Here is a 25,026-nt window from a genome sequence, read left to right on the forward strand (position 1 = left end):
TCAAGGGTAAGCTGTGCAATGCAAAATATAAAAAAAGAGTAAAAAAAAATAGTATACCAAATAAAGACAAAAAATTAAGAAAAGGAGAAATAACTAAATCCAGATACTATTCACTATTATCTCTCCATTCTTTCTATCTTGGTTTCCCCATATCTACAGTATATATTGCTTCCTACAATGCCTTTGTTTTTTTAACTCCCCTCCCCAAATCTCCACCCTTTCACTCTTCCTTTGTATACGTTTTACTATTCAATCCTTTTCCAATTTTCTACGATAACCAGGTCAATGTACCGCTGTTCTTATATTCACTTATTTATTCTCAACCCTATCCTTCCTTGTTTTACTACACCTCTTCTTAAATACTCCATTCCCACCACACTCAACTAATTTTTTGGTTTCTTCTGAACTTCTGTCACTTCCATATGGCAAAGTGGGCAGAAACACATTCTTTTTCACTCGTTCATGTTACCTACTCCTTTCGTTCCAACATTTGTACCTCTATCTACTTCCACAACTTTTTACCAATGTACAAACATTTCTTTACTTGTTGTAGCTTTTACCCTATAGGTCTATCTATATCTATATATCTACATCCATCTATTTTGCAATGACTCACTCGTTTCTTATTGATTGATTGATTGATTGATTGAACTGATATATCTACATCCATCTATTTTGCAATGACTCACTCCAGTTTCCTATCTGCCTGCCTGCCTGCCTGCCTGCCTGCCTGCCTGCCTACCTATCCATCTATCTATCTATCTATCTATCTATCTATCTATCTATCTATCTATCTATCTATCTATCTATCTATCTATTGAACTGATATAGCCATCCATCTCAGATACATATCTGAGTGGCTCATACAATTAAAAAATAAAAACAATAGTTGTAAGCAAACAACTAAAATAAAAAACATTCAAAACCAATTAAAACAATACAGAACCATAAATATTTGTGGGAGAGTACAATTCATACAACTGCTAACAATAGAACCGTCTGACAGGCTCCATACCACCTTTGGATCTCCAGACATGATGACAAAACCATGTCTTCATGGCCTTCTGAAAAGCCAGCAGGATTGGGGACATTTCAGTTGGGAGGGGAATAAGGGGCCACGAAATACTGTTCCAGAGGGTGGGTGCTGCAGCAGAAAAGATTCTCCTCATAGACATCCACCTTGGTTTTTGATATATCTTAACTGTTACTATACACTCTCCTACTGCAAAGCACTCCAAATTCACATTATTCACTGTATTATATGCTATAAATCAACACATGTAGAATAAAATTCCTTCTCACATTCAAATGTTTTTCAATGACCTGCTGAAGAGCTTAGAGATATGCTGGCTCAGGAATTCTGGGAGTTGAAGTCCATAAGTCAAAAAAGAGCCAAGGTTGTCTACCCCTGGCTTAGAGCATAAAGCCACACTAATTCCATTTTAATCATTTTTTCATATCCTTTTAATCAGAATTCTGTCACACACCTTCCCGAGTACACTTAAACCAATCCCCAATACCTTTTGTATTTATTTATTTATTTATGAGACTTATATACCGCTTTAAGTGCAAGCACTCTCTAAGCGGTGTACACCAGTAAGCAATGTATATATATATTTACATTGCCCCCCTCATTTTACCTACCCCGGAAGGATGGAAGGCTGAGTCAACCTTGAGCCGGTGAGATTTAATCGCAAATTATTTGGAAATGTGTCTTACTAAAACCAGTATACTTATAAACAATACCATAAACGTTAAGAGTGCAATTTTTGTAATTTACTCTTCCTATTTTTCCCTGTATATCTACGGGTATATTAATGTCATCCATCCCATTCTCAGGGATGGATGCAGTCTTCACAGGACATGAAATATTCCCTACTAACACCGTACCAGTCCGTTGTGGCATATTGCAGCCATAACTAGAAGCACAATTGAAGTTCAGTTTTATTCCAGGAATGTTTGTGCTATTGTATGCCAGCGAGAAGTGAGCATTTAGATTAGAATTTTCAAAATTAATACTATGTTATTTTGAAAGACATAATATCTGTAAATGAGTTTTCATCAAGGTCAACCTGTATTTGTTGCACACCAATTTTCAATAATATTATAATTTCACAGTTGAAGCCTTGAATCCATGGGATACTGCACCTGTCATTATCTGGATAATGCATCCTGATCCCAGTGCAGAGCAAATTAGTTATGCCTGATGAAAAAACCATTAACTTAGATTAGGATGTTAAAAATCCTGTGGTACAGATGGTGAAGGAATTTCTTTACCATTCGTACTTAGGGCTCCTCAATAGCAATCCCCTTATCCAAAGCCTGTTCATTTGTCAAGCTTTATATACCATCTCCACCACTTTCCATCCTAAACACAAAGTCACACTGCACAAAGACCGAAAGAGAGGCTTTAGATAAAGTCAAGGAAAATTGCAAAAATTGCACTCATCTCTTAACGTTTATGGTATTTACTTGTTCATAAGTATACTGGTTTTAGTAAGACACATTTCCAAATAATTTGCAATTCAGTGATCATTTGCATAAAATTATTGGTTTGCATGAGTTAATTTAAGAACAGAATTTGAATGTCACTTGGAAATAAATTTGTTTATTGCGCAAATAATATATTTGGATTTTTCTGCACAGGGTGTGTTAATTTTATATTGTTTCATTTCCTTCCAAGCATCCAGAGTTTTCAACAGGTGCACATACATCCTCTTGAGAAAGCGCTAGGTTATGCTGGGTAAAAATGTCATTTATTTTTGTTTTTATTTTTTTTAAGAGTCACTGGCATATTAGATTACTCCAGTGATCTCATCCGTCCACATTCCACATGCCATTGCTTGTCTAAACAACAAGATTCCTTTAACTAGGTTTCCATCACAACAGCAAAAGCACCATCTTCTTCCCAAAGTGCAAGAAGGAATTAATTTCTCTTCGTATTGAGATTAGAATCACAAGTTACTTCTGTTTCCAGAAACCAAGATCTGACTCGCTGGGGCTTTCTTTAACTCCAAATTGCTTCCGCCCTTTGCGTTTCAAGGCAAGGCATGGCTTAGCATGAAGTATTCTGTAATGACTGAGGCACCTGGCCCCATATTTGTCATTCTCTTGAGGTCATCAGCCAGCTGTCTGTCCTCTCAACACTCAGCTTTGCCAAAACAGCCAGCGCATTTTCTGCTGTGCTCAGGTTTCCAGGTCCGAAATCCTCCAGATAGAGCAAATCAATCATCCCTCCACAGAAATAACTGCAAGTAAGCATTTTCGTATCCTTGAGCAACAGCTCTGGTTGGCAAGGACACTGCACTCAGCCCTGAGCCAGGATCCATACAACACACTTGCACTGCATGTGGGGATACATTATACTTGACAACCACAGAGCTGTGGCTACATTTAGGCCATGACTAAATCAGGTTTTGCATGCACTTAACTGAGGGGAGAGGGGAGAGAGAAAGAGAATGTAATTAAACGTGAGGGACACTCTTAATTTCCATTAAACCCCTCTTGGCTGTTTGCCCTTATACAACTGGAATCTGAAGGCCTGGATTTCTCATCACATCAGTAGTGCTTTTGCTACCCTACAGTCCATTGTCTGTTTAATGGAACGCTCGGGAATATGAGCAGTCACAGACACAAGATATTTGCATTCAACATTTTTCAAGCAATCTTATTAATGTAACTGAGAACAGAATGAAAAAGGGGATTGCAGGGAATTTTAGCTTGCATTCTATTGAATTGACTGACTGAAACTTGTTTCATTTTTATTGATTTGAAAGATAAGTATGACACTGAAATGGATTTATTGAAGAACTGTTAATGTAATGTTAGAATCAGAATATGGAGTCCTAAGTCAAATTACCCCACCATCTTTCAATTTATATATTTCAGAGAGTCGTTTGAAACAGCTCCTTCACTTACAGCTAAATCTCTTTAACAGCAACAACATAATACTATTACTGATAATAAGTAGCAGTACCCAGAAATAAGGCAATACTTAAGAACTATAGTCCATAATGCAATGCCATATTTGCCCCAAAAGCAGAATGCAACAGTGTTGTCTGCATATCCACTTTAAGTCTATGAACCATCCCACTTGAAAGAAATTGCCCTGTTCTAATTTCTCAGCAATGCAAGATGCTTTAGAATTTCATAGTATAGGTAAGTCCTCAACTTACAACCATAATGGAGCTGGTCCACTATGGTTGCAAATCATGAGGATCCTTAAGCTAGGCACTCACATGATTGCCTTGCTTAATGTTCCCCATCCGTTCTCCATGATGTAATTCACAGGTGTCAAACTCACGATGTCACATGACATTTTGCAGCGAATCATGACTTTTTTCCCATTGCCGGCAATGGGGTGGGCGCGGTTTTGGTATGATGCATCCGGCCCGTGGGCTGGCAGTTTGATACCCCGATGTAATTTAAGCCACCATTCAGGTCATTAAGCAAAGCATGGGGTGCCTCAAGGGTGGGGAAGGCCTTGAGAGGCCTAGCACAGGCCCAGGCCTGCCTGCTCTGGGTATCCTAAGGTCTTTCCCACCCCAAGGCACCCTGTGCTCCTCTTTCCACCCTTTGGGATACCCACAGGCCTTGGGCCTGCTTCCCACCTCACTGGGTCCCACATCCTCCTCCCCACACATCACGGATCACTCATGTTCTGTAGATCTCCAGAGCTTGCATTGTGGAAGGAGAGCAGGCAGCTCCATCCCTCCGCATCCTTATAAGTCACAAGGTGCTGTCCCAGAAGTGGGTGACATTTTCAGAGTGGCCACACATTGCAGCCACTCTGAAAATGATGCCTGCCTCCAGGATGGCACCATGCAGTCTGTTCTCCTTCTCCAACACAAGCTCCAAAGCTCAGATCTACAGAAGGTAAATGAGTCATTGTGACAGAAATGGGGGAATGACGAGGAGGGTGTGGGACTCAGTTGGGTGGGAAAGCAGACTTAAGGTCTGTGGGGACCCAATGGGTCAAGGTGGGATGGGGATTTAGGTAGAGGGGTGCTGCAGTGTACCTGTGCTGGTCATAAGGATCAATTCACCCAAATTTTGTTCTCGTAACTGCAGGGACACTGAGAAGCCCTAACCTGAAACCAGGACTTAAGCAGCTTTTCAGGGGATCTGTTGTAATTTTGGATAGTTGCTAAGCAACCAATAGTGGGTCAAGGAGTACCTGTACTCTATTAAATTAGAAAGAAATTAACTGGAAACCAATGAATGTTTGTCGGCAGACATACTGTTGATGTCAAATGCTTATCTTAACTCATATTATGAAGATAAGAGTTAAAATAATCAAGAAGCTAGGAATTGATCAAAAAGATTTCAGGATGGTGCACGGATCTCTAGACATGATTTATCTCAATAATATCAAACAGCACATTTGCATATTTGAATCTGACCAGAGCTACTTGATTCCTACTACTTGTTAAGCGGACACTTGATATAAAATTTCCCTACAAATCTGAGTTTGGCACTACCTAAGCGTGGTCCATATGACAGTCATCTAGATTATCTGTTCTTTAATCTTCTCCCAACTGCATATGCTGCATACCAAGAGCTAATTACTCATTTATGAATTTGACATGGGTGATATTATTTTACAGGTCTATTTAAATATATGAGCCAGACCTTAGAGTAGCTTGCAACACTCCAAACTAAATTAGTCAAGAAGTAAAATTCGTTAAAAAGGGATCTGTAGTGGAAAGAAAATATTCTATAATAACTCAGTGTTCCCTGTTACTAATGCACTACTAGCTTCTATTAGGCCAAACAGTGTTCTGTTTTTGCTATTTGTTACAAAAAAAAATTTACATAGCTCATTCCATTTTATTATCCCCTTCATTACACTATGATGAATTGCAGGAAAATGCAGTTTAGAAACAGAGGAGAAAAGCAGAGACAATGAAAAGGCTTAGCTTCTTTCAATAACAATAAGATCTTTACTGAGAAATATTGAATTTGGATCAATGCTACAAATATAACGCTGAGCAGCAAATACAATTTCCTGAAATGGCAGGCGTCATTAAGATGGAAACCTGTGGATCTTTATTTGCAACGTTCCACTTGGGAAAGAAAAGATAAGGGAATGATATTACAAAAGTAGAAGAAAGGCTCTTGTTCCATTTTTTACCCACCAGTGACTTTCACACACCAATCAATTACAGTCGCTTATTTCAGCTGTCTTGTGCTTTCTGCCCACGAAATAGGTCAGGCTTATGGTCATCAATCAAGGCTGACAGTTGTTTCTACAAATTTATGTACCCGAGACATAATAACAAAAAGGATATCGCATCAATTGATTGTATCTGAGGAGGGCAAAAACATTTTGGACATGAAATTTCAACAATATGTGTAAAGAGAAACGAGCCCTGAGAAATATTCTGAATGCAGTTTAATTCTCTGTTCTTGTAATACAAGTATACCGCATCATTAGATACAATAGTTTAAAAGTTTCCTTAGAAATAGAGCGAATTCATTTGTTCGTTTGTTCATTTATGTATTTAAAATTAAATTTATGTAGCTGCCCACCCCATCTTGTGACTCTGGTAGGTAGTAATAGATAAAAAGACTGTACAAAATAAATGTTTCCCTCCTATTCCCCAAAGCAATAAATAAAAAGATTCAAAAAACCAAATCTAATAAGCTGAGAACAGCCCACAAATTCCAGGTAACTTCTGGACCTCCATGCCTAGAAGCATATCCAAGTTTTAAAGCTTTGAGAAGGCCAGCAGGGTTGGGGTAAATCTGATCTGGGGAGGCACGGTGTTTCAAACATCTGGTCTGCTTCCAGGTTCCTTCTGAATCAGAATGTAGACACAAAAAGTCAAATACTTTTTGAGGGTTTTTTTTAACTGATCGGTTGCTCTTACTTTAAGGCTATAATTTTTCTCAGTTTCACTGAGTTTCGCTTACTATCTGGTATGAAAATAAATAATTAAGATACCGCAGACCCATTCAATTAAAAAAAAACCCTAACGTTTTTCTCTGTTCGTAGGTAATGCCCTACTTGATTCAGTAGAAAAAGAAGGAATTCTGTGCAGCCTTCTTTACAAAGAATTCCAATCTATACTGGAACTAGCAGAATTCACTCCAATTTCATTATTTACCTGGCTGGTTCAATCTGGCAGGTCTGGCACACTCTGGGCTCCATCGATTAAACAATGCCAGCTGTCTGGACCCTGAAGTGTGCCTTCTCTGTAAGCAGCACCTACCAATTTGGAATGAGGTTACCCCCAAAATTCAAACAGCTCCACCCTATTGGTATTTTGAGAAGTCTTTGTTTTCTTTTCTTTTTAATTCCACCATAGATTTCTCTGCCAGTTTGGGGGGGGGGGATTTGTAGTGCTTTTGTGTTTTTTATTGTTATTTGTTTTTAAATGTTTCAATATCTGTGTGGCTATAAAAATGTCTTATATAAGTAAATAAATAAAAATCTCTGTCAATGAACAAGTCAAGCTAGATAATGAACTTTGCCAGTCCACAAAAGAATATGTCCCCTAATATAGAACAGGTTCCATGTGTATGCATTCATGGGTATGATACTGTACCTAACGATCATTTTAATATGGGCAAAAATTCAAACTTTTGTAAACTTCAAGTGATATTGTTGGCAATAGATCTGAGGATGCTGATAATCTCTTCCAGCTCTTTAAACATGGTAGATTTAGAAAACAGAGAAAATGGACTCAATTTCTTATGATTCTGATAAATGTCATATGCCTATTTCTTACCTACCTAAAGGAAAATAATACATTCCTTATGACTGAAAACTTTTGTCCGAGAAGATCAAGGAATTGAAACAATTTGGCATAAAAGGATTTTTCAGTAATATATAACCATGAAATTTCACAAGGAAAGAGACATATATCCTTAGGAAAAAGGGACATACAAGGGATAACTTTACAGAGGGAGGATGAACAATTTAACTTGGCTGAGAGCTGCACTTGGTGAGAGCTGTACTCCAACAATAAGAGGAAGAAGTCAGTACAAGAATTATTATTGCATTTACATTCATAATGAATCGATGCTAAATACAGTTTATTTATTTATCTGTAAAATTTATTGGCCATCCATCTTATCAGAGAGTAACAGGTACCTTATATTTAATTATTTGTTGCTTCTGTTATATTAAATTTTATAACCTAGCAGTACCTTCTGGAAGCTTCTGGTTGCTATACACAAAATTTTGGGGAACATAATGTGCTCTGAAGTGTTAGAGTGACTTTATGTTGTAGAAAGCACCCAAATGTAGACACAGCTATCTTTGTACAGTTTAAAAAACCTATTCAGTAGTGGTGTTGTCCCAATATTCTATTCTACAACTCTTTAAATTCCCATCTCATTCAACTGCTGTAGCCCTGCAGATTTTTTTATTGATACCAATTTAGGATAAAGTCTTAAATATTTTGAAGTACACAACATGTCTTGCTAAATTGGTTGTCCTAAGGTTTCAGAAGACACAGAAGCTCTGCATGAAACACTAGATGGCAGGAGGATCTGTCTCTTTAGGGCCACTTGCAAACAGAGAAGATATGGGATTTAAGGTAGAACCTACATAAATGGAAGGATTAAAGGAGGCAAAGGCCACTAGGAAGGGCCCTTTTAATGCTCAGTATCATTTCTTGGGATTTTTGCATGTCACTTTTGTTTTAAGATTTTGTTTTAAGAGTAAAAGTACAGACAGTATGAATAAGTAAAAGTAAAAGTGTGGACAACGTATAAATAAAAGAGTGGAGAGTGGATAAGAATTGCCTGGATTAAAAATTAATATTGTCTTCACAACCAAGCTTGCTTTTCGCTGCCCACAGCACTGAAAAACAGTGACTATCTACACTTTGTTCCCAAAGGCACAATGGCTATATTTCACAATGTGTTCCACTGCAATTTAGAACTTATTTTATTATGGGCAGACAGTGCTTGATGTGAGGTTTAAGACTGTTTTCTTAATAATTAATATAACTTATAAATATATTTATAATTTTATATAAATATAAGTTAATATAACTAATAATTAATTATATTAATTAATTATATTAATTAATATAATTATCCTTTCATCCAATCTACAATATCCAATATTTGATCCAACTATAATACGGGGCTGGAAAACTGAACTCATTTTCTCCAGCTGAAACAGCGTATAAAAATGTCATAAAATCATAAGAAACTATCCTATATCAAGTTAAAGCAGTGATTCATTTAGGTCTGGATGACATAACCCAGGACTCTCCATCCTCTGTGAATTTTAACACAGAGAAATCTCAGTGAAGGTAAATTGACTTGAAATTCTGAAAGTTGGAGAGTTTCCCGTTTTGAAAGATATATTAATGCAATTACTCATAGATAATTCTCCAAATCTTCGGGGAAGGCTCCTTTTCCAATCTTACCTGGATTGGAAAAGAACTTAAAACTTTCTGCCTGCAAAGAGTACACTATACCACTGGGTTATAGTCACTGAGCAATCAACACCTGAGGTACAAAAATTATCTCCTCTGAATGCTCTATTATTTGGGTTCTTTATAGCAGTAGCAGCAACATCCCACACATACTCAGCTAGCCATGCAGTCTATAACACTCAGAGGAAAAGTCAGAGCAAATCTTCAGAGCATGATCTTGTGAAGTGCTGAAGCAGCTACTTGGGCGAGTTCTAAAGCTTCACTAGATAGCTTGTTTGGAATATAAAGGGCCTGATCCCAATTTGCCACCCATTCTGGTCCCCAAAGCAATTGTATTTTATTAGTTGGGCATGACCTGGTTTGGTCCCAGCTCCTCAACAGTTATTGATAATGTTGAACATGGGTGACTAGTCCAGGTCACTCAGAGAGCTTTCAAAGCTAAGAGAGGATTAGAATGTGGGTCTTCCTGATGCCAGTCTAGCACCTCATCTTCTACAGTAGACTAACATTCAGAATAACAGAATAATAGAGTTGGAAGGGACCTTGGAGGTCTTCTACTCCAACCCTCTGCTCAGGCAAATAATAAAATTCTGAAAGAGTATTATGAAGTCTATACCACTTTACTTCCTGGGAAAGGACATACTTTAAAGAGTTGTAGACAGGTGCTGTGTTCACATCTCCATGTTCCTTGAAGCATCTTTATATCATCAAAGAATTGCAGAGTTACAGTATTTATATATTAAAAATAAAACATCAGGCCCACTGGTTGATAGATAGCCCCTGCATTTGTTTCAGCATAGAATACAGAGACACCAAGTTAGAAGGGACCTTAGAGGCCTTCTAGTCCAACCCCTCTTTTTTATAGTTAAAAATACCATTTCAGACAATAGTTGTCCAGTCTCTTCTTGACAACTTCTGGAGGCAAGTCATTCCACTGATTAATTGTTCTAACAGTCAGGAACTTTCTCCTTAATTCTAGGTTGCTTCTCTCTTTGATTAGTTTCCAGTCATTGCTTCTTGTCTTGCCCTCAGATGCTTTGGAGAATAGGTTGATCCCCTCCTCCCTGTGGCAACCTCACAGATACTGGAACACTGCTATCATACCACCCCTAGTCCTTTTCATTAAACTAGACATACCCAATTCCAGCAACCATTCTTTATATGTTTTAACCTCCAGTCCCCTAATCATCTTTGTTGCTCTTCTCTGCACTCTTTCTAGAATCACATCTTTTTTTATATATTGTGGCAACCAATATAAAATACTGGATGCAGTATTCCAAGTGTGGTCTATAAATGAAGATCACAATATTTGAACAAATATATGAAAAGATGAGAAATGAGCTGTCAGATTACATGATAGAGGAGGAAGGAACAGAGAAATTCTAGCACAGGGAGATATATTTTGCAATTAAACAAGATTTATATGGGAGACATATAGGAACTATCAACTTAAGGGTCTCACAGGTAACATATTGCTGGAAAATATAGAGATATGGTTAATACATTTACAGTTATTTTTCCCAGCCATTACTCAGAAATAAAGTAGGGTAACAGAAGAAAGTGAATGTATCTTTTAAAACAATCTGTTAAAAAGAAGGGGTGTTTGGGCTTTATTCTGGCTCCTTTCTCTAACCTGAAGAAGACTCATAAACTTGACAGATCTAATTCTTTATACATGCTGTAAGTTGCCACTTTTTTGTGGCTATGGAAGAGAAAACAGACTGTTTTTTTTTTAAAAAAAAATCATTGCATTTCTTAAATGGAAAACCAAATGAGCCATGTTCCAAAACATAATCCTCTAATTTATGATTTAGAAAGCATTTTATTAGTAGTTTCTCATTGTTTTAGAAAACTGGAAAGCCCCTTGGAAAAATACAAATTGGAAAAGTTTTTAAACCAAATTCTAATTAATCGTTATCACATGCTTTTCTCATAACATTTATTTTATAAAATCCAACTTTTTATTATTTATATTTTTCTTTTTTATAGTTAAAAATTCAACTCTTACTCAATTACCTTAAAGAAATTAAATATTATATATACTGTAAATAGAAAAGAAAGCTTAGTTCTGATTAATCATACTGAATTCTTACATCTGTCATTCACAAAATGGAGTCTTCCAAATGTACCGTAATAAACTATAACTCGCATTGTTGCCAGCCACTTCTAATGAGAGTTATTATCAAAGCAAGAATATCTGTCGGAACCATGACAATTATAGTCCAGCACATTTGGAGAACACCAGTTGGAGAACAGTGACATAACAAACATGAAAAAAGCCAAACAGTACATCACTAAAATGGAAGATCTGGTTAGAAAATAAAATCAGCATGCTAGCAACATATGCAAGCAAGCTAGAACAAATGAAAGATAAAAAGCTGAAGAACAAGAATAGCAAAGATCAAGAAACATCACTGAAAAACAAGGAAGATCAAGGAAGTACTAAAAATAATAAAGCAACAAATAACAGCTTACAACCAACAAAATCAACAGAGGCAGGCAGGCAGGAAGGGGGGGAGGGAGGGACATAATTCTAAACAGGGTAAAAGAGAAGAATTTTCACCAAAAGCACCAAATACAGACATTGATTTCTCTGACTGTGGTTATGTTTTCTCTATTATTTTAAAAAGAGAAGTACTTTGACCGTATAAAAATTTATAATCATTTAGATTAGCTGCAATTTTTATTTGCTGTTTCAGACTTTGTCCTCTTTCTTAGTCAATGATCATAATACAGTTTATTGATTGAATAAAAGTGAAATTCACAAGTCATAATATAAATTGGAACAGAGCAAACTTTAACTTTACATGCTGAATTTTATAGGAAAAATGTTCCATATAGTTATGAAACTGGAAACCAACCATTTTCATAAGTATTTATTTTTATTATAAGACTGCCTTCAGCATTTTCTCCCAGCCACAAAAACATATAATCATAACCCTATCTTTTTGCATTTTTGCTTTTTTTAAAAAAGCCTCTGAAGCAAAAATAAAATAAAATAATATTGGATAAAACATGAATACCCCCCCAGGGGGGAGGGTGGTATAATAAAAATAAAGCAACTGATCAAACAGAAGAAGCACACAACAAAACAAAATGGAGCTCAACCAACCAAAGTAGATTATTACCAACGATTACCAGCCATTAGCAACCAAAGTAGGAAATGATAAACATTTAAGTTTTCTTTAAAAATGAGATACAGAATGATTCATGAGTCAGGATGGTGTCCCTGGATTTGAGATACAATTCCATCTCCCTCTCTCACACATACACAATCATACACCATTCCTACCAAAATGAAGAAAAATGTGTTTGGGGAGGCATGTTGGTATTTTGTGTAATAGATGCTGAAAATGTGTTAATGTAAAAAGTATTAAGATAAATATACTAAAAATAAATCTTAGTTTATAAAGAAAAGTCAATGCATATGAGAAAAATACATGTACCAGAATACAAAAATAACTCTAACTCTACTATTTTAAATGAAGCATTCATATTCTTTGAGGTAATTTTAAATACCGTATATATTTGTTGTTCTCTGTGTATTTTAATGCAATCACTTTAGGGAGTGGAATCAATAACTCTCTTGATGGCATACTTTCAGAGTTTTTGATATTGCTGGGAATAAAAAAATACTTCAAAAAAGTAAAGAATTCAGTATTTTTTAAAGATCATATGCATGCACATGCTTCAGGACTATCAGTCTGAACAGAAAGAACATTTTAGCTCTGCATCATAAGAGCAAAACTGCTTATTAAAACATTAATCATGATTCATTACATTCTGTCTGCCAAATAATTCCCATTACATCACTGAAAACATGCATTAACTAAAATCTGATTTTGACAAGTTACAGAAGTATAGTGTTTCTGCAGATCAGTCATATGCAATCCACTTTTTTTCTTTTGTAAACTTACAGAATTGATTCTGCAGTGGCAAACCAGTAAAACTATTGAGAAGTGATGATCGCAACAGAGTTGATTCAACTTGTGTGCCTGCAAAATACTTCAGAATATTATTCTGGACTTCACTACAAAAGATTGTGTAATTTATCCAAGACTATTTAACAACTTTTAAATCTGTAAAATGACATTGTCTTGTGAGAGTGAGCCTTGTTTGGACCAGTATCTTGCAAAAAATTATAGTGAATAAACCCACACACCACTCATCCAGTGATGAGGTAGGTAAGGTTTTGCAGTTAGAGGCTGTTCTGTAAAGACATAATATGGCTATGCCCCATCTAGACTTGACAATGGTTAATTTTATTTCATAACCAGCTTTTCCTATTTCTTGTTATTATCCGCAAGCATTAGTCCTATCTCTCTTGATACAGATGCATACATATACACAAATGATGCCACATTTTTAATATATAATTACATAAGTTGCTATATAAATACACACACACAAACACATTCAATCATGCACAAAAACATATGAGTCCCTTTTCCAAACTGTTTTAGTTTGGTAAGATTATGTTCCATTTATTTGAATGCAGTAGTTTGCTTTGGATTTATAATGTTTTTGTTCCCTTTAAATTAAAAGTCAGTTGATACTGAAACCCAGGATATAAATACTGCATGTTAGCGATTTTCTTTTCAGGATGGTGGAGAATAAGTTATTAGACATCATTATGAAAAAGACTTTTGTGGGTATGTATGCATAAAGATTACTCAAAACATACTATAGAGTAATGCGAAATATATAATTTATTGTAAAATGGTTGTAATACAGGCCTTCTTAAATACAGAAAGAAGATCACAGGTTGCCTAAATTTCACAATTGCAATGGAAATGGCAGATCTTGCAACCATTTATTCATATTATATTCCACAACTTCCTTAACTACTACAATGAGGGTAGAGCAAAACTCGAAAACCTGAGTCTCAACCTGAAGCAGTTGTTTTCCTCCAATAAAAACCCATTTCAAATAAATACGAAAAAAAAAGTAAAGACGTTTTTTAAAAATATTTCACAAAGGATAGGAGCCTGCATGCTGGACAGGGTAAGAACAACATAAGGCAATTGCATCTTTTCCTGAGTTCCTGAGACTCCAGAAAAAAACGTATTTAACTATAGTACCAGTTCCACTTGATGCTAATAAACAAAAGGACAAAAATGGAATAAAATTGTCTCATTCTCCCATATGTAGCAACCTACCACTAGTACAGGACAAAACTGGTTAACTGAAAAATGTTAACCACTGCAAAGCAGATAAATGAGAAAGAATGAGAAGTTCATCAGTTGTCTTTTGAACCTAATAATAACAAAAAAAAAAAGTTAAAGGTGGGGGGAGGAAAAAATGAAGAAAAGTAAAGCAGAAGGCAAAACATTTTTAAGAATCTCTTTCACTCACTCTCAACAAAGTCAACAAAATCAGCAAAGCTTTCCTCTTAATTATATAAAAGAAATGCATGTATTTATTTTTCCTCTTTGTCTTTCTTTCTGAACTTTCCATAAAGTAGTTAAAATAAATAAAATAACTACACTGTATTCTCCCAGTTGTGCCTTGGCCTCAAGAACAGAGAAACAAATCACCAAAATACCCATCTGTGAGACTGCAGAAAGGGAGATAAGCAACAGATACATGTCATCAATTCTGCTGAAAGACTGAAGTGCTCTTCTTTCTGAAGTGTTTCCATTTTAGTCGTCTCTTTTTGGAATTGCAGTTTATCATTAAAAACTGGTGGCTGATTGCTCCATCTCCAAATACTTTTTCCCGTTTATGTCATATCATTTAGATTTGAAAGCCTGTAGGCATTTGGTCCTGGAATGATATAACTGATAGTTTATCAGTTTTATCCTCACTAATTCTATTAATTTAAAAAATAGTTTCCATATATCAGATGAAAACCCTTAAATGTATTTGCTTCCTTCAGCGAGTTTTCTTTAGGGGAACACTGAATTATGTAGGGAATTATGGGAAATGATGGAAAGTGAACACCCAAATCATTTGAATTATGATGAAGTTCAATGTAACTCCTAGTGTGCTACAATAAGAACATAACATAACACAACATAATACTCATTGGACAACATTAACTCTCAAATACTCTGCAGAACAACTCCATCTTGGCAGCTTTTTAAAAAGCTACCAGAGTTGGCCTCAGACTCACCTCTGGTGAGGAGGTTTACCACATAAAAAGAGGTTATCACATAAAAAGGTGAGATCAGAGATCTCACCTTTCCTAGATTGGATTCCAAACCCCATGGAATCCAAGAAAACAGTCCAGAAGGTAGCTAGGATCCAATCCAATTTGGATTTTAAAATTAACTCTCTGCATTGTATCTATAAATTTATTTTAAACCAACAGTGCCTACAATAGCGATATTATATATTTGAAACTGTTTCTGCTGTGTATGTCAGCATGCATTGTCTACCGGTAGTAACTGCAACTTCCAAGTTGTCTTCAAAAGCAGCCTCATGAAATAACTCTATCTGGGTGCTAATAAGGGCATGAGTTACCATCATTAGTTCCTCTCTATTTCTCAAAAGCAAATCTTCAACATGCCACTACAATTGTCCTGTCTTTCTGGGAAATTAGACATTTCTCATATCAAAAGCCCTAAAAAGTTTTCCAAGAACATCAGATCTTCAAGAGATGATTTTGAAAGGCATTCCCTCCACTTCATTTTATTCAACATACTTCTTTACATTCTGGTCCTGAACATATTTCTGAGTAGTGAGAAAATATAACTATATTGAGAAAATATATCTTTAACAAACATTGCACTCCAGCATTGTGTAAGCTCTACAATTCTCACACCACAAAAAAAGCTATTCTATAATAAAATAGTATAATTACATTTCCTTCAGCGACCTTGTAATCTCTGGAGTATTTACTTTAGACTAAACAACTCTATTCAGCTGCCCTGTGTCTGACTGTCAATGAAAGAAGCTTGTTTGACAACTGCTTGGGGCAGATTTTTTTTTTTTTTTTGGCCCATGATTACATTAAAAAGAAGTTAGAGAATATCACATAAATTATAGGTGAAGTATTCAGAGCACAATATCTTATGTTCAGTCACTGAATTAATTCTGAATCCAAATGCCAAGAAAAGCCATTATTATAGACATTTTGGTGTGAGGTCCAGGTTTCTGAAGTTAATCTAGCAGGTACTTGCACAATTATAGGCAACTTGGAATATACGTAATTGTGCAGCCAAGCAGAAACTTTCTCTTTTTTTCTTTATACATTTCCCATATTTTTTTTTTTGTCTTCATAATTCTCCTGAGACTGTCAACAGCTACAGAGCCCACACTAGACCCACAGGTGGGTGGACAGGAAATAAGAAAGTCTATTTCCAAAGCAATCCAATCTTAACATATTCTGCTAATGATTTTGGCAGAAGTGTTCTTCACTGCAAAAATTCCATATACTATATGGTGTCATTTGAAAAATCTCAGAAGATATTTTGTCAAAACATCCAACTTTTTAAAACAGTGAGGTTTCAGGCTTTCTGCAGGAGGCCAAGTTCTTGTCCTTGATTTTAAATTCAGCTGAAGAAATCTATCTGCTTCCTTCATTCTTTTTTAAAAAATACAATAAACATGTGTAACTAGGCTTTAAACATGAGGGTCCTTGGATAGTGGTGCACTAATCTAGGTGGTTCAGAAGAGGCATCTTTTGAACTTTCTACATTATATGAGGAGCAGAAAATATAACTAAATTCCCTTATCGTTCAGTGTGTCAGTTTAAAATTAAGCATTTCTCTGCTGACTGACCTTAGGGAGCTCTGTAGCATTCAAGTTTCAATATTCTCACTGAGAACAAAAATACTGGAAGATACTGAGAACAAAAATATTGCAGATCAAGTAGCACCATTTTCTTGTTAATTGCGAAGTCGTGTCCGACCCATCGCGACCCCATGGACAACGTTCCTCCAGGTCTTCCTGTCCTCTACCATCTTCTGGAGTCCATTTAAGTTCTCACCTACTGCTTTAGTGACTCCATCCAGCCATCTCATTCTCTGTCGTCCCCTTCTTCTATTGCCCTCAATCTTTCCCAGCATTAGGCCCTTTTCCAGTGAGCACCATTTTCTACAAGGAAGCAAACCAAACTACAGTACATGCTTCAAGAAAACATAACAATCCGTCCCCTCCTCAAAACAGACTCTGGGCTTTAAAGGAGGAGTTAAGGAGGGGCTTACGCCTTCCTTAAACTGCCCATCTGGGACAGTGTTCATAGTCAAGCTTCTCAGTCTATTTCAATTACTATAAAGAGTTACTGTAGTGTACCATACTGGATTCTTATAAGAGGCGAACATATTAAGCGGCTGGCTGGCTGGCTGAGCTGTGTATGTATTCCAAAAGAGTGTCTTTTGCAGCTTTCAGGTCAGCAGAACTGGAACTCTTTTAAACTATCTTAACCATTAACCTCAAAAATTTTCTGGGCTGCAGACTGAAGCTGGTATATGTTGCAGGCCAACAGCAAATCCTACCCCCTCAAAAAATCCAGTCATCAGTCAGGTTTCTGAATAGAGGTAAACCACAAACACTTTCCATAAGAAAAATTAAACTTAGAACAATTCTAAAACAAGCAGTGTTTTTCCTTAGCTGTCCTGTTTCTAATGGCCAGAACAGATCACTAATGCTGAAGAACTAATGGACTGCTACTGAGGGGCCCTAATGGAAACTTCTAATCTGGTATGAGCACCTTTCAAAATTGCAGTATTTACTTGGAAAACAAAACAAAACAAAATCCAAGATTTCTAATAATCAAAACCAGATGCAAAGTAGATGCAAACAGTGGAGGAAAAAGTGAAGCAAATTAATTTTTACTTAGCAACCATGCACTACAATAAGAGATACTCAGCTTTACTAATGAGATCTGAAATATATAAAGCTATCTTCAAGTTACTGAAGATGTCAACCCGGTGTGCAGCTGCTAGGAAAAAAGTCAAATTCCACGGTATATATCTTTAGGAAGGGACTGAAAATAAACCTGTCAGTTATTATAGTGTCCTTAAACAAATCTATACTATGTCCACATCTGGAATATTATATTCCATTCTAGTTGCCAGATTTAATGGAGGATATATGATACAGCTGGAAAAAGGCACAAAAGAGGCAACCAAAATGATTGAAGGGTTTGAACACCTACTGCACTGAGAAAAAGCTAGAATGCTATCATGTACCTATGTTCATTTCTGTAACCTTATGAGAAAAATGGGCCTATAAAAATATACCGTAACAGAAAGTGCTCTTGAAGTTCCAGAAACTAATAAAACATTTTTAGGAAAATATTCTTTTCAAACGATCATTCTCCAGATAATTAAATAATTCATAGAATCACAGAGCTAGAAGAGGGCATTTAGGTCACAAAACCAAAGCTCAGATTGACATAAAACTCCAAATTAAACCATCCATTTCAGAAGGCTGACCAGCTTCTGCCTGAACACATCTATTACAGGTAGTTTGGCACTTCTATGGATAATTGATTCAACTTTCAAATTATTCTTAATTTTAGAATTTTTACCAACAGTCAATTACAAACTGACTTGTTTTTGCTTAAATCCATTTTAACATGTCCTGAACTCTAGGATAATAAAGAACAAGTGTTGACCTTCTTTTGTATGACATATTTTGCAATGTATAAAGATAACAGCACTCCTTTTCTTCCTGGGGCTGAACGTTCTTAAATTCTTCAATCTCTTTATAGCTTTCTGATAAATTTTGTTATTCTTCTCTGAATTTACTCCAGTTTCTCTGAACTCTTCTTAAAGGGCAGTTTGTGCCATCTAAAACTGCTTTTATATTTTTGCAGCCATATCACAATGTTGACACATAATCATCAAGTGTATGATTTTTTATTATTTCCTCCCAATGATGCACCTCAACCACAGGGCACAGTTTCTGCCAAAGTTTTTGCCTCCCACAAGATAGACAACAATGGCAGGGACCCATAGTGCATGACCACTGTGTCAATTCAAGGCAAAAGGCATTCATCATCATTTCAATTGTTTGACCTTCCCTAAAACAATTAAGAAAACTCTAAGAATCTTATACTACCTTTCCATCTCGTGAACTTGAATCGTGGAGCAGCAAGGGGACAAGCAATCAGAAAGATAAAAAGAGACTTTCACCCAGGGACCCTTCCAGTCTGAAAACCTTTTGATTTCCTCATTAGTACAAAAACCCATCACTTTCACATTTATTTTTTCAAAAAAAGTGACCTGTGGCATATAAATGCTTTCTGCATTCTAATAAGTGATAGTGTATTTTATGGGTTTTATGGTTTTTGTAGTTTTATTGTGATTGTGAGTCACCCACAATTTACTCCAAGATAGGCTGCCATATAAATCAAATGAAATAAATAAATAAACAAACAAACAAACAAATAAATAAATAAATAAATAAATAAATCAGGCAGGCAGGCAGGCAGGCAGGCAGGCAGGCAAGTCCTATGAATTTTGTTCATTATATTTTTCTCCCACCCTTCCATTTCAAATGGAAACAAACAAGCTATCCCCACCCCACCCTTTTATTTACACAATACATTTGTGAGTTAAGTTCAACTATAAGCTGGTAACCAGCCTAAGATTGCCCAGTCAGCTTTGTGGTTTGTGGCTGAGTAGAAATCTGAACCCAATTTCCCTGATCTCAGTCCAATAGTCCGGTAATTAATTCACGCTGGCTCTCAAATATAAAATACAGCCTAAACACAGGAAAACAAGCCTGACCTGAGGTGGCCAGCCAGGCACCAAAGCACCGACGGGAACAGCAGAGTCTGTGTGCGCACCTGCCTCGCCCACATCAGCCATGCTTTCCACAGCACTCTGCAGCTGATCTGAGGTGTGGAGAGCACAACTGATGGGTGAGTGAGCAGCAGGTGCGCACACAGATTTTGCTGTTTTCAGCGGCGCTTCTGTGTCTGGCCAGCTGCCTCGGGTCAGCTGCAGTGCACCGTGGAGAGCATGGCGAACGCAGGATGAGCACGAGGCAGGTGCGCACACAGACTCCGCTTTTTTCAGTGCCCTCCCGAGAGGCGGTATGGCGATTGGTCGGCAGACACGCCACGAATGGGGATTCACCATCCCCCAAACCCTGTCACTGCCAAAGTGGATTCCAGGCTGCAATGTATGCTGCAATGGACAGACGGGAAGTCGAGCAGCCGGTGCAAGGAAAGGAGGAACGGGGAGAAGAAAAAGGAAAAGCGGCCAAGTGAAAAGTACCACCAAAAATAGTGGAGTCCGTGTGCCTGCCTGCCACATGCTCACCCTGCATTAGCCATGCTCTTCACAGTGAGCTGCAGCTGATTCAAGGCATGGAGAGCACGGCTGATGCGGGATGAGCGTGTAGCAGACACACACACAGACTCCGCTGTTTTCAGCGGTTGTTCAGTGCCTGACTGGCCAGGACGGCCCCACTTCTCACTCGGCCACTTTTCCTCACATTGCAGCCTGGGATCCACTTTGGCAAACTTCTTTTGTTTGTGGGTCAAGGTTAGCATAGAAATGCTTTGGGAAGGGAAGGCATTTGGGCGTGGTGAGTGGGACACTCTCCTCTGCCGCCATGGGCAGTCCCACAAACAAAATAAGTTTGTGGGACAAAAAAAAGTTGAATCAATCAATTCCAACTTCTCGCAAAAAAAAAAAATCTCGCAAAGTTGGAATTGATTGATTGGAATTTTTTTTTTAGTCCCACAATCTTCTTTTGCTTGTTGGACTGCCCACAGTGGCGGAAGAGTGCGTCAGAGCTGGAAAGGTTAGCAAAGAAATGCTTTGGGAAAGGAGGGGATCTTGGCAGTGGTGGGTAAGGCAAGTTCTCCAGCTCCACAGCAGCAGAGAAATGTGATGCTTTCCGGCTCCGGCACTCCACCTGGCACTTCAGTGGCTGTGTGGGCAGAGCTGCAAAGAGGGGGCCAGGTGGCTGAAAGCGCAAGTAGTCTGACTTGGAAGGGAAGTGAAAAGGCAAACCCAAGGGCACCAAGCCTGAAATGGGTCTCTAGCAGCTGCCCAGGCCCGCCAGAGGAAAGGCTAGCATCTACCAGTACCAGCACTAATGGTAAACATGGCGGCATTCCAGCTCTGGCAGGGAAGGGGCAACCGGCATGGGTGCTGCAGACAGGACTTGGCTTGCTTCAGCACCCTCCCCAACCCTCCAATGCTCTGCTAGCACTTTGGCCTTGGGCTGCCGCCACATGCACAGGCCATGCCCTGCCCCCACGTGCTTGCCACCTCCTGTAATGTAAGACATCCCCCCAAAATAAGATCTAATGGGACTTTTGGACAAAAAAAATATATAAGACCCAGTCTTATTTTCAGGGAAACACAGTAACATAGTCTAGTTTTGTGTGTCTCTTTTTTTGTTCTTATTTAAGTTTTAAATACATTAGATAATGAACTACCTTTCATTATTCTCACGGCTTAAGTTTGACTCAGCCTTCTATCCTTCCAAGATCAGTAAAAGGAGGACCCAGATTGCTGGGGCCAATATACTGACTCAGTAAGCCACTTACAGAGGGTTGTAAAAACACTGTGAAGTGGTATATAAGTCTAAGTGCTATTGCTAGTGTTATTCCTATTTTTTCAACACTGCTATGTAATTATGTTTTAGATTATTAATTCATCCATTCAACATCACAGGTCTCAATAATAATTACAGATGTAGTAGAATAAATTAATGTGTTACTATTTTATTTTTGTTAAATACTTTTTTTATTAATAAGAGCAAGTAGTTTAAAAGCAGTTGATTAATTTCAGTGTTTTGCTGCCAACTTCTGTATTTTAGAATTTATTTCATAGAACTTGCTGAAAATAAACTTGAAACTCCAGCAAAAAAACTTGAAATGACAAGAACCCAATAGGACATGAGGTGTTTAGTTCTTGCCACACATTTTAATCTGACATCAAAACCACATACTGATAATATAGTTAATTCTTTAACCAACTTGGTTATCTTATTTATATTACAGCTGGTGTTATACTGCTGTTAACACCAACATTCTAAATAGCAAGGTAAGGAAAGCTGACTAGTTGAATTTTATTTATTTACACAAAAAGTATTCTACATTTCTGTTTAATCTCTATGATTACCTATAACATTTCTGCTTCAGGATCAGCACTGTACTCCTTACTTAGATTAAAATACTCTTTCAACTATGTACTGTATTTTTTAATGTTCAATATAATCTCTTGACATTTATAGGAGAATGCATTGTATTTCAAGCTGAAGGTTTTCCTCACAAAATTTTTGTGAAGTTTGCATAGAATACATGCCCACAGTACCTAGAAAAAAGTTGTATGAGAACTGCCAGTTATATAAGCTAGATCTTACATTTATACTTAAAAGATACTCAGGCAAAAGATTTGCCCCGACAGAAAGAATCCAGCACTGAAAGTAAAATTTAACTTCTCTCACAATGAAAAGCCAGCCCTAATATTTTTATTGGCCCACCGTTCTTAGACAAATCAAGATCCAAAGCTTTATATGTATATTTTTTAAAACTACATAAATTGAAAATGAACAGCTATTTCTCCTCAACTGCCTATAGCAATCTTAAAAACATTAATGCAACTTGGCAGAATTCTCAACTGATATATAAAATACTAGAAAACCAAAGAAAAGCGTGGAACAAACAAAAATCACATGTGGCTGCCCAAACAAAACATTGGTTTGGACAGGATGTTGTCTATTTTGCTTTAAAAAAAACACTCTGCTTTGAAAAACAAATAAGGTGGTAAGGTTCCCAGTAGGGTGCAATCTTAAGTCAATTTAAACAAACAAACTTACCCTAATTTTCCCAGCAATTCCACCTCTGGAACCAATGGTCCATATGTTTCTACATGCAGTGGATTATAGTCATAGAGTACTTCTTCAATCTTTTGAACAGGCACTAAGGAAATATGCTGACCCTGTTGAAAATATATAGGGAGATATCTAAGTTGTGGCTTAGTTTAGATGATTCATAATAAGAAGCTGTTATTCTTACAAAAGCTGAATTAAAACCTAAAAATTGAACATTCAGGAGTAGCTATTATACAATCTATTTTCTGCTTCTAACATGAAATTCTTTCCAAACATCTTAATGTTAGAAAAATAATGGTTTCTTAGCTATAATTCTTAAAGATGAAGGTGTGGAAAATAAAATTAGTTTACACCAGATTTACACTAAGTGCAGCTATCTCCTCTGTGGCAGATGAATTTAATAGATAAAGTTACATTTCTCATAAGCAATACCAAGTAATAGTGAGATGAGTAGTGAATACATTTAATAAATACATAAATCAATAAGTAAACAGAGTAAAGCAAGACCAAGCTCTAAATGAGAAGTGGAAGCTACTTTTGCATTATCTATCTATCTATCTATCTATCTATCTATCTATCTATCTATCTATCTATCTATCTAATCTCTAAACTACCACAAGTGATGGCTGTAAGAATTGATGTTTGCTGTAACGTTAAAATTAATTCAACAAATTTCTACAGAACTTTAAAAAAATAATTTGCATTTCTCAAATTAGCCTTCAGACAAAAGAGTGTCTTTAAAATTCTTCAGGGTCTGCCATTAAAGCAAGGTACCACAACAGGACCTAAATTTGAGAGAGTTCAGAGTCCACTGAGTTGAGCAGCTATAATGAATTTAAAGAAATAAATAAAATTTGCATTTGTTACAGGCTATACATTTTTCCATTGCTGTTCAGCCACGATATTAACACAAATGGAAGCTTCAATATAACTGTATAAAAATCCAAGTTTATGCTTATCAGAGTTGGGAATAATTACACATATATACAGACATATCGCTCCCCCCAAAAAAACAGACTCCTGCTGCGGTGCCTCAATGTGGCAGAGAGGGTGGTGTTTAAGATTTGTACAGCTGCCCACCTTAGAACACAACTCTGGACAGCTTGCAAGAATAAAACCAATAAAATAAACAAAACCATAAAACAAAAATCTAGCAACTCAGCCCTCCTCCTTGTATGCCTCCAACAAAACCATCCACAAAGTGTCATTTCACCCTAATCCAGCCCCCGGAAAAATAGGTGCAACAATTGACACACTCCTTGAAGAATTAGAAGATCCCTTCCAGTTTGCATTGATTGCAACTTAGCACAGTATTCAGATGCTATATTGTAATTAATTGTTTGATTAGTTGAAATAAGTCAGCTTCAAAATTTTGTTCTGAAGATATATTCTTTCAAAGATTGGATTGCCCATCAAGGTAACATTAACTCTAGGTTGTAATCCCATTTTTGCATTGCTTAATTTTAATCTCTCAGTTCCTATCACTCTGATGAAATCGGGCAGAGTGAGTGTGATTGAAGACAATCAAAAATGTAATCCATCAGAAGATAGACGAATTTACTACAATTTCTCCGCAATTTCCAGATAAATATAATATAGAAGTACCAGTCTACCTGCCTGTGGAGCATGTTTAAGGATTATCTCACATGAAGCTATTAAGTTTTTTCCACCTATTCCATCAATACATCAAAACATTCTGGATTGCTGCTATATTTATAGCAGCAGGTGTTGATTAGGATGGGACAGAAGAGTTAGTGGATGCTTCTTGAAAGAAGACACTTATTATTATTATGTTTTCCAGAAACAGTTGTCAAACTCTCATTTGTATTCCATTCACACTTTAACACCCTGATATAAACATGCAGAATTTAATAATAAC

At 36.8% G+C, this 25,026-nt stretch overlaps 1 protein-coding gene and 1 long non-coding RNA gene across 3 annotated transcripts in view; one reads left to right on the forward strand and one right to left on the reverse strand.

Moving 5' to 3' along the window:
- MNAT1 (MNAT1 component of CDK activating kinase) overlaps positions 1-25,026 on the reverse strand; it is a 124,960-nt gene that overhangs the window by 4,640 nt on the left and 95,294 nt on the right. For both annotated transcript variants that reach the window (XM_039319497.1, XM_039319496.1), the window contains exon 7: positions 23,133-23,254. In XM_039319497.1, coding sequence (XP_039175431.1) covers positions 23,133-23,254 — 122 coding nt within the window. The remainder of the gene's footprint in view (positions 1-23,132; positions 23,255-25,026) is intronic.
- LOC120297174 lies at positions 744-16,373 on the forward strand. The gene is made up of 2 exons (XR_005553711.1): positions 744-4,875; positions 13,318-16,373. It is a non-coding gene; the product is annotated as an uncharacterized LOC120297174 (long non-coding RNA).

The sequence above is a fragment of the Crotalus tigris genome, unplaced genomic scaffold (assembly GCF_016545835.1).
Source record: "Crotalus tigris isolate CLP2741 ecotype Arizona unplaced genomic scaffold, ASM1654583v1 scf7180000023598.3388751, whole genome shotgun sequence".
NCBI lineage: Eukaryota > Metazoa > Chordata > Lepidosauria > Squamata > Viperidae > Crotalus > Crotalus tigris.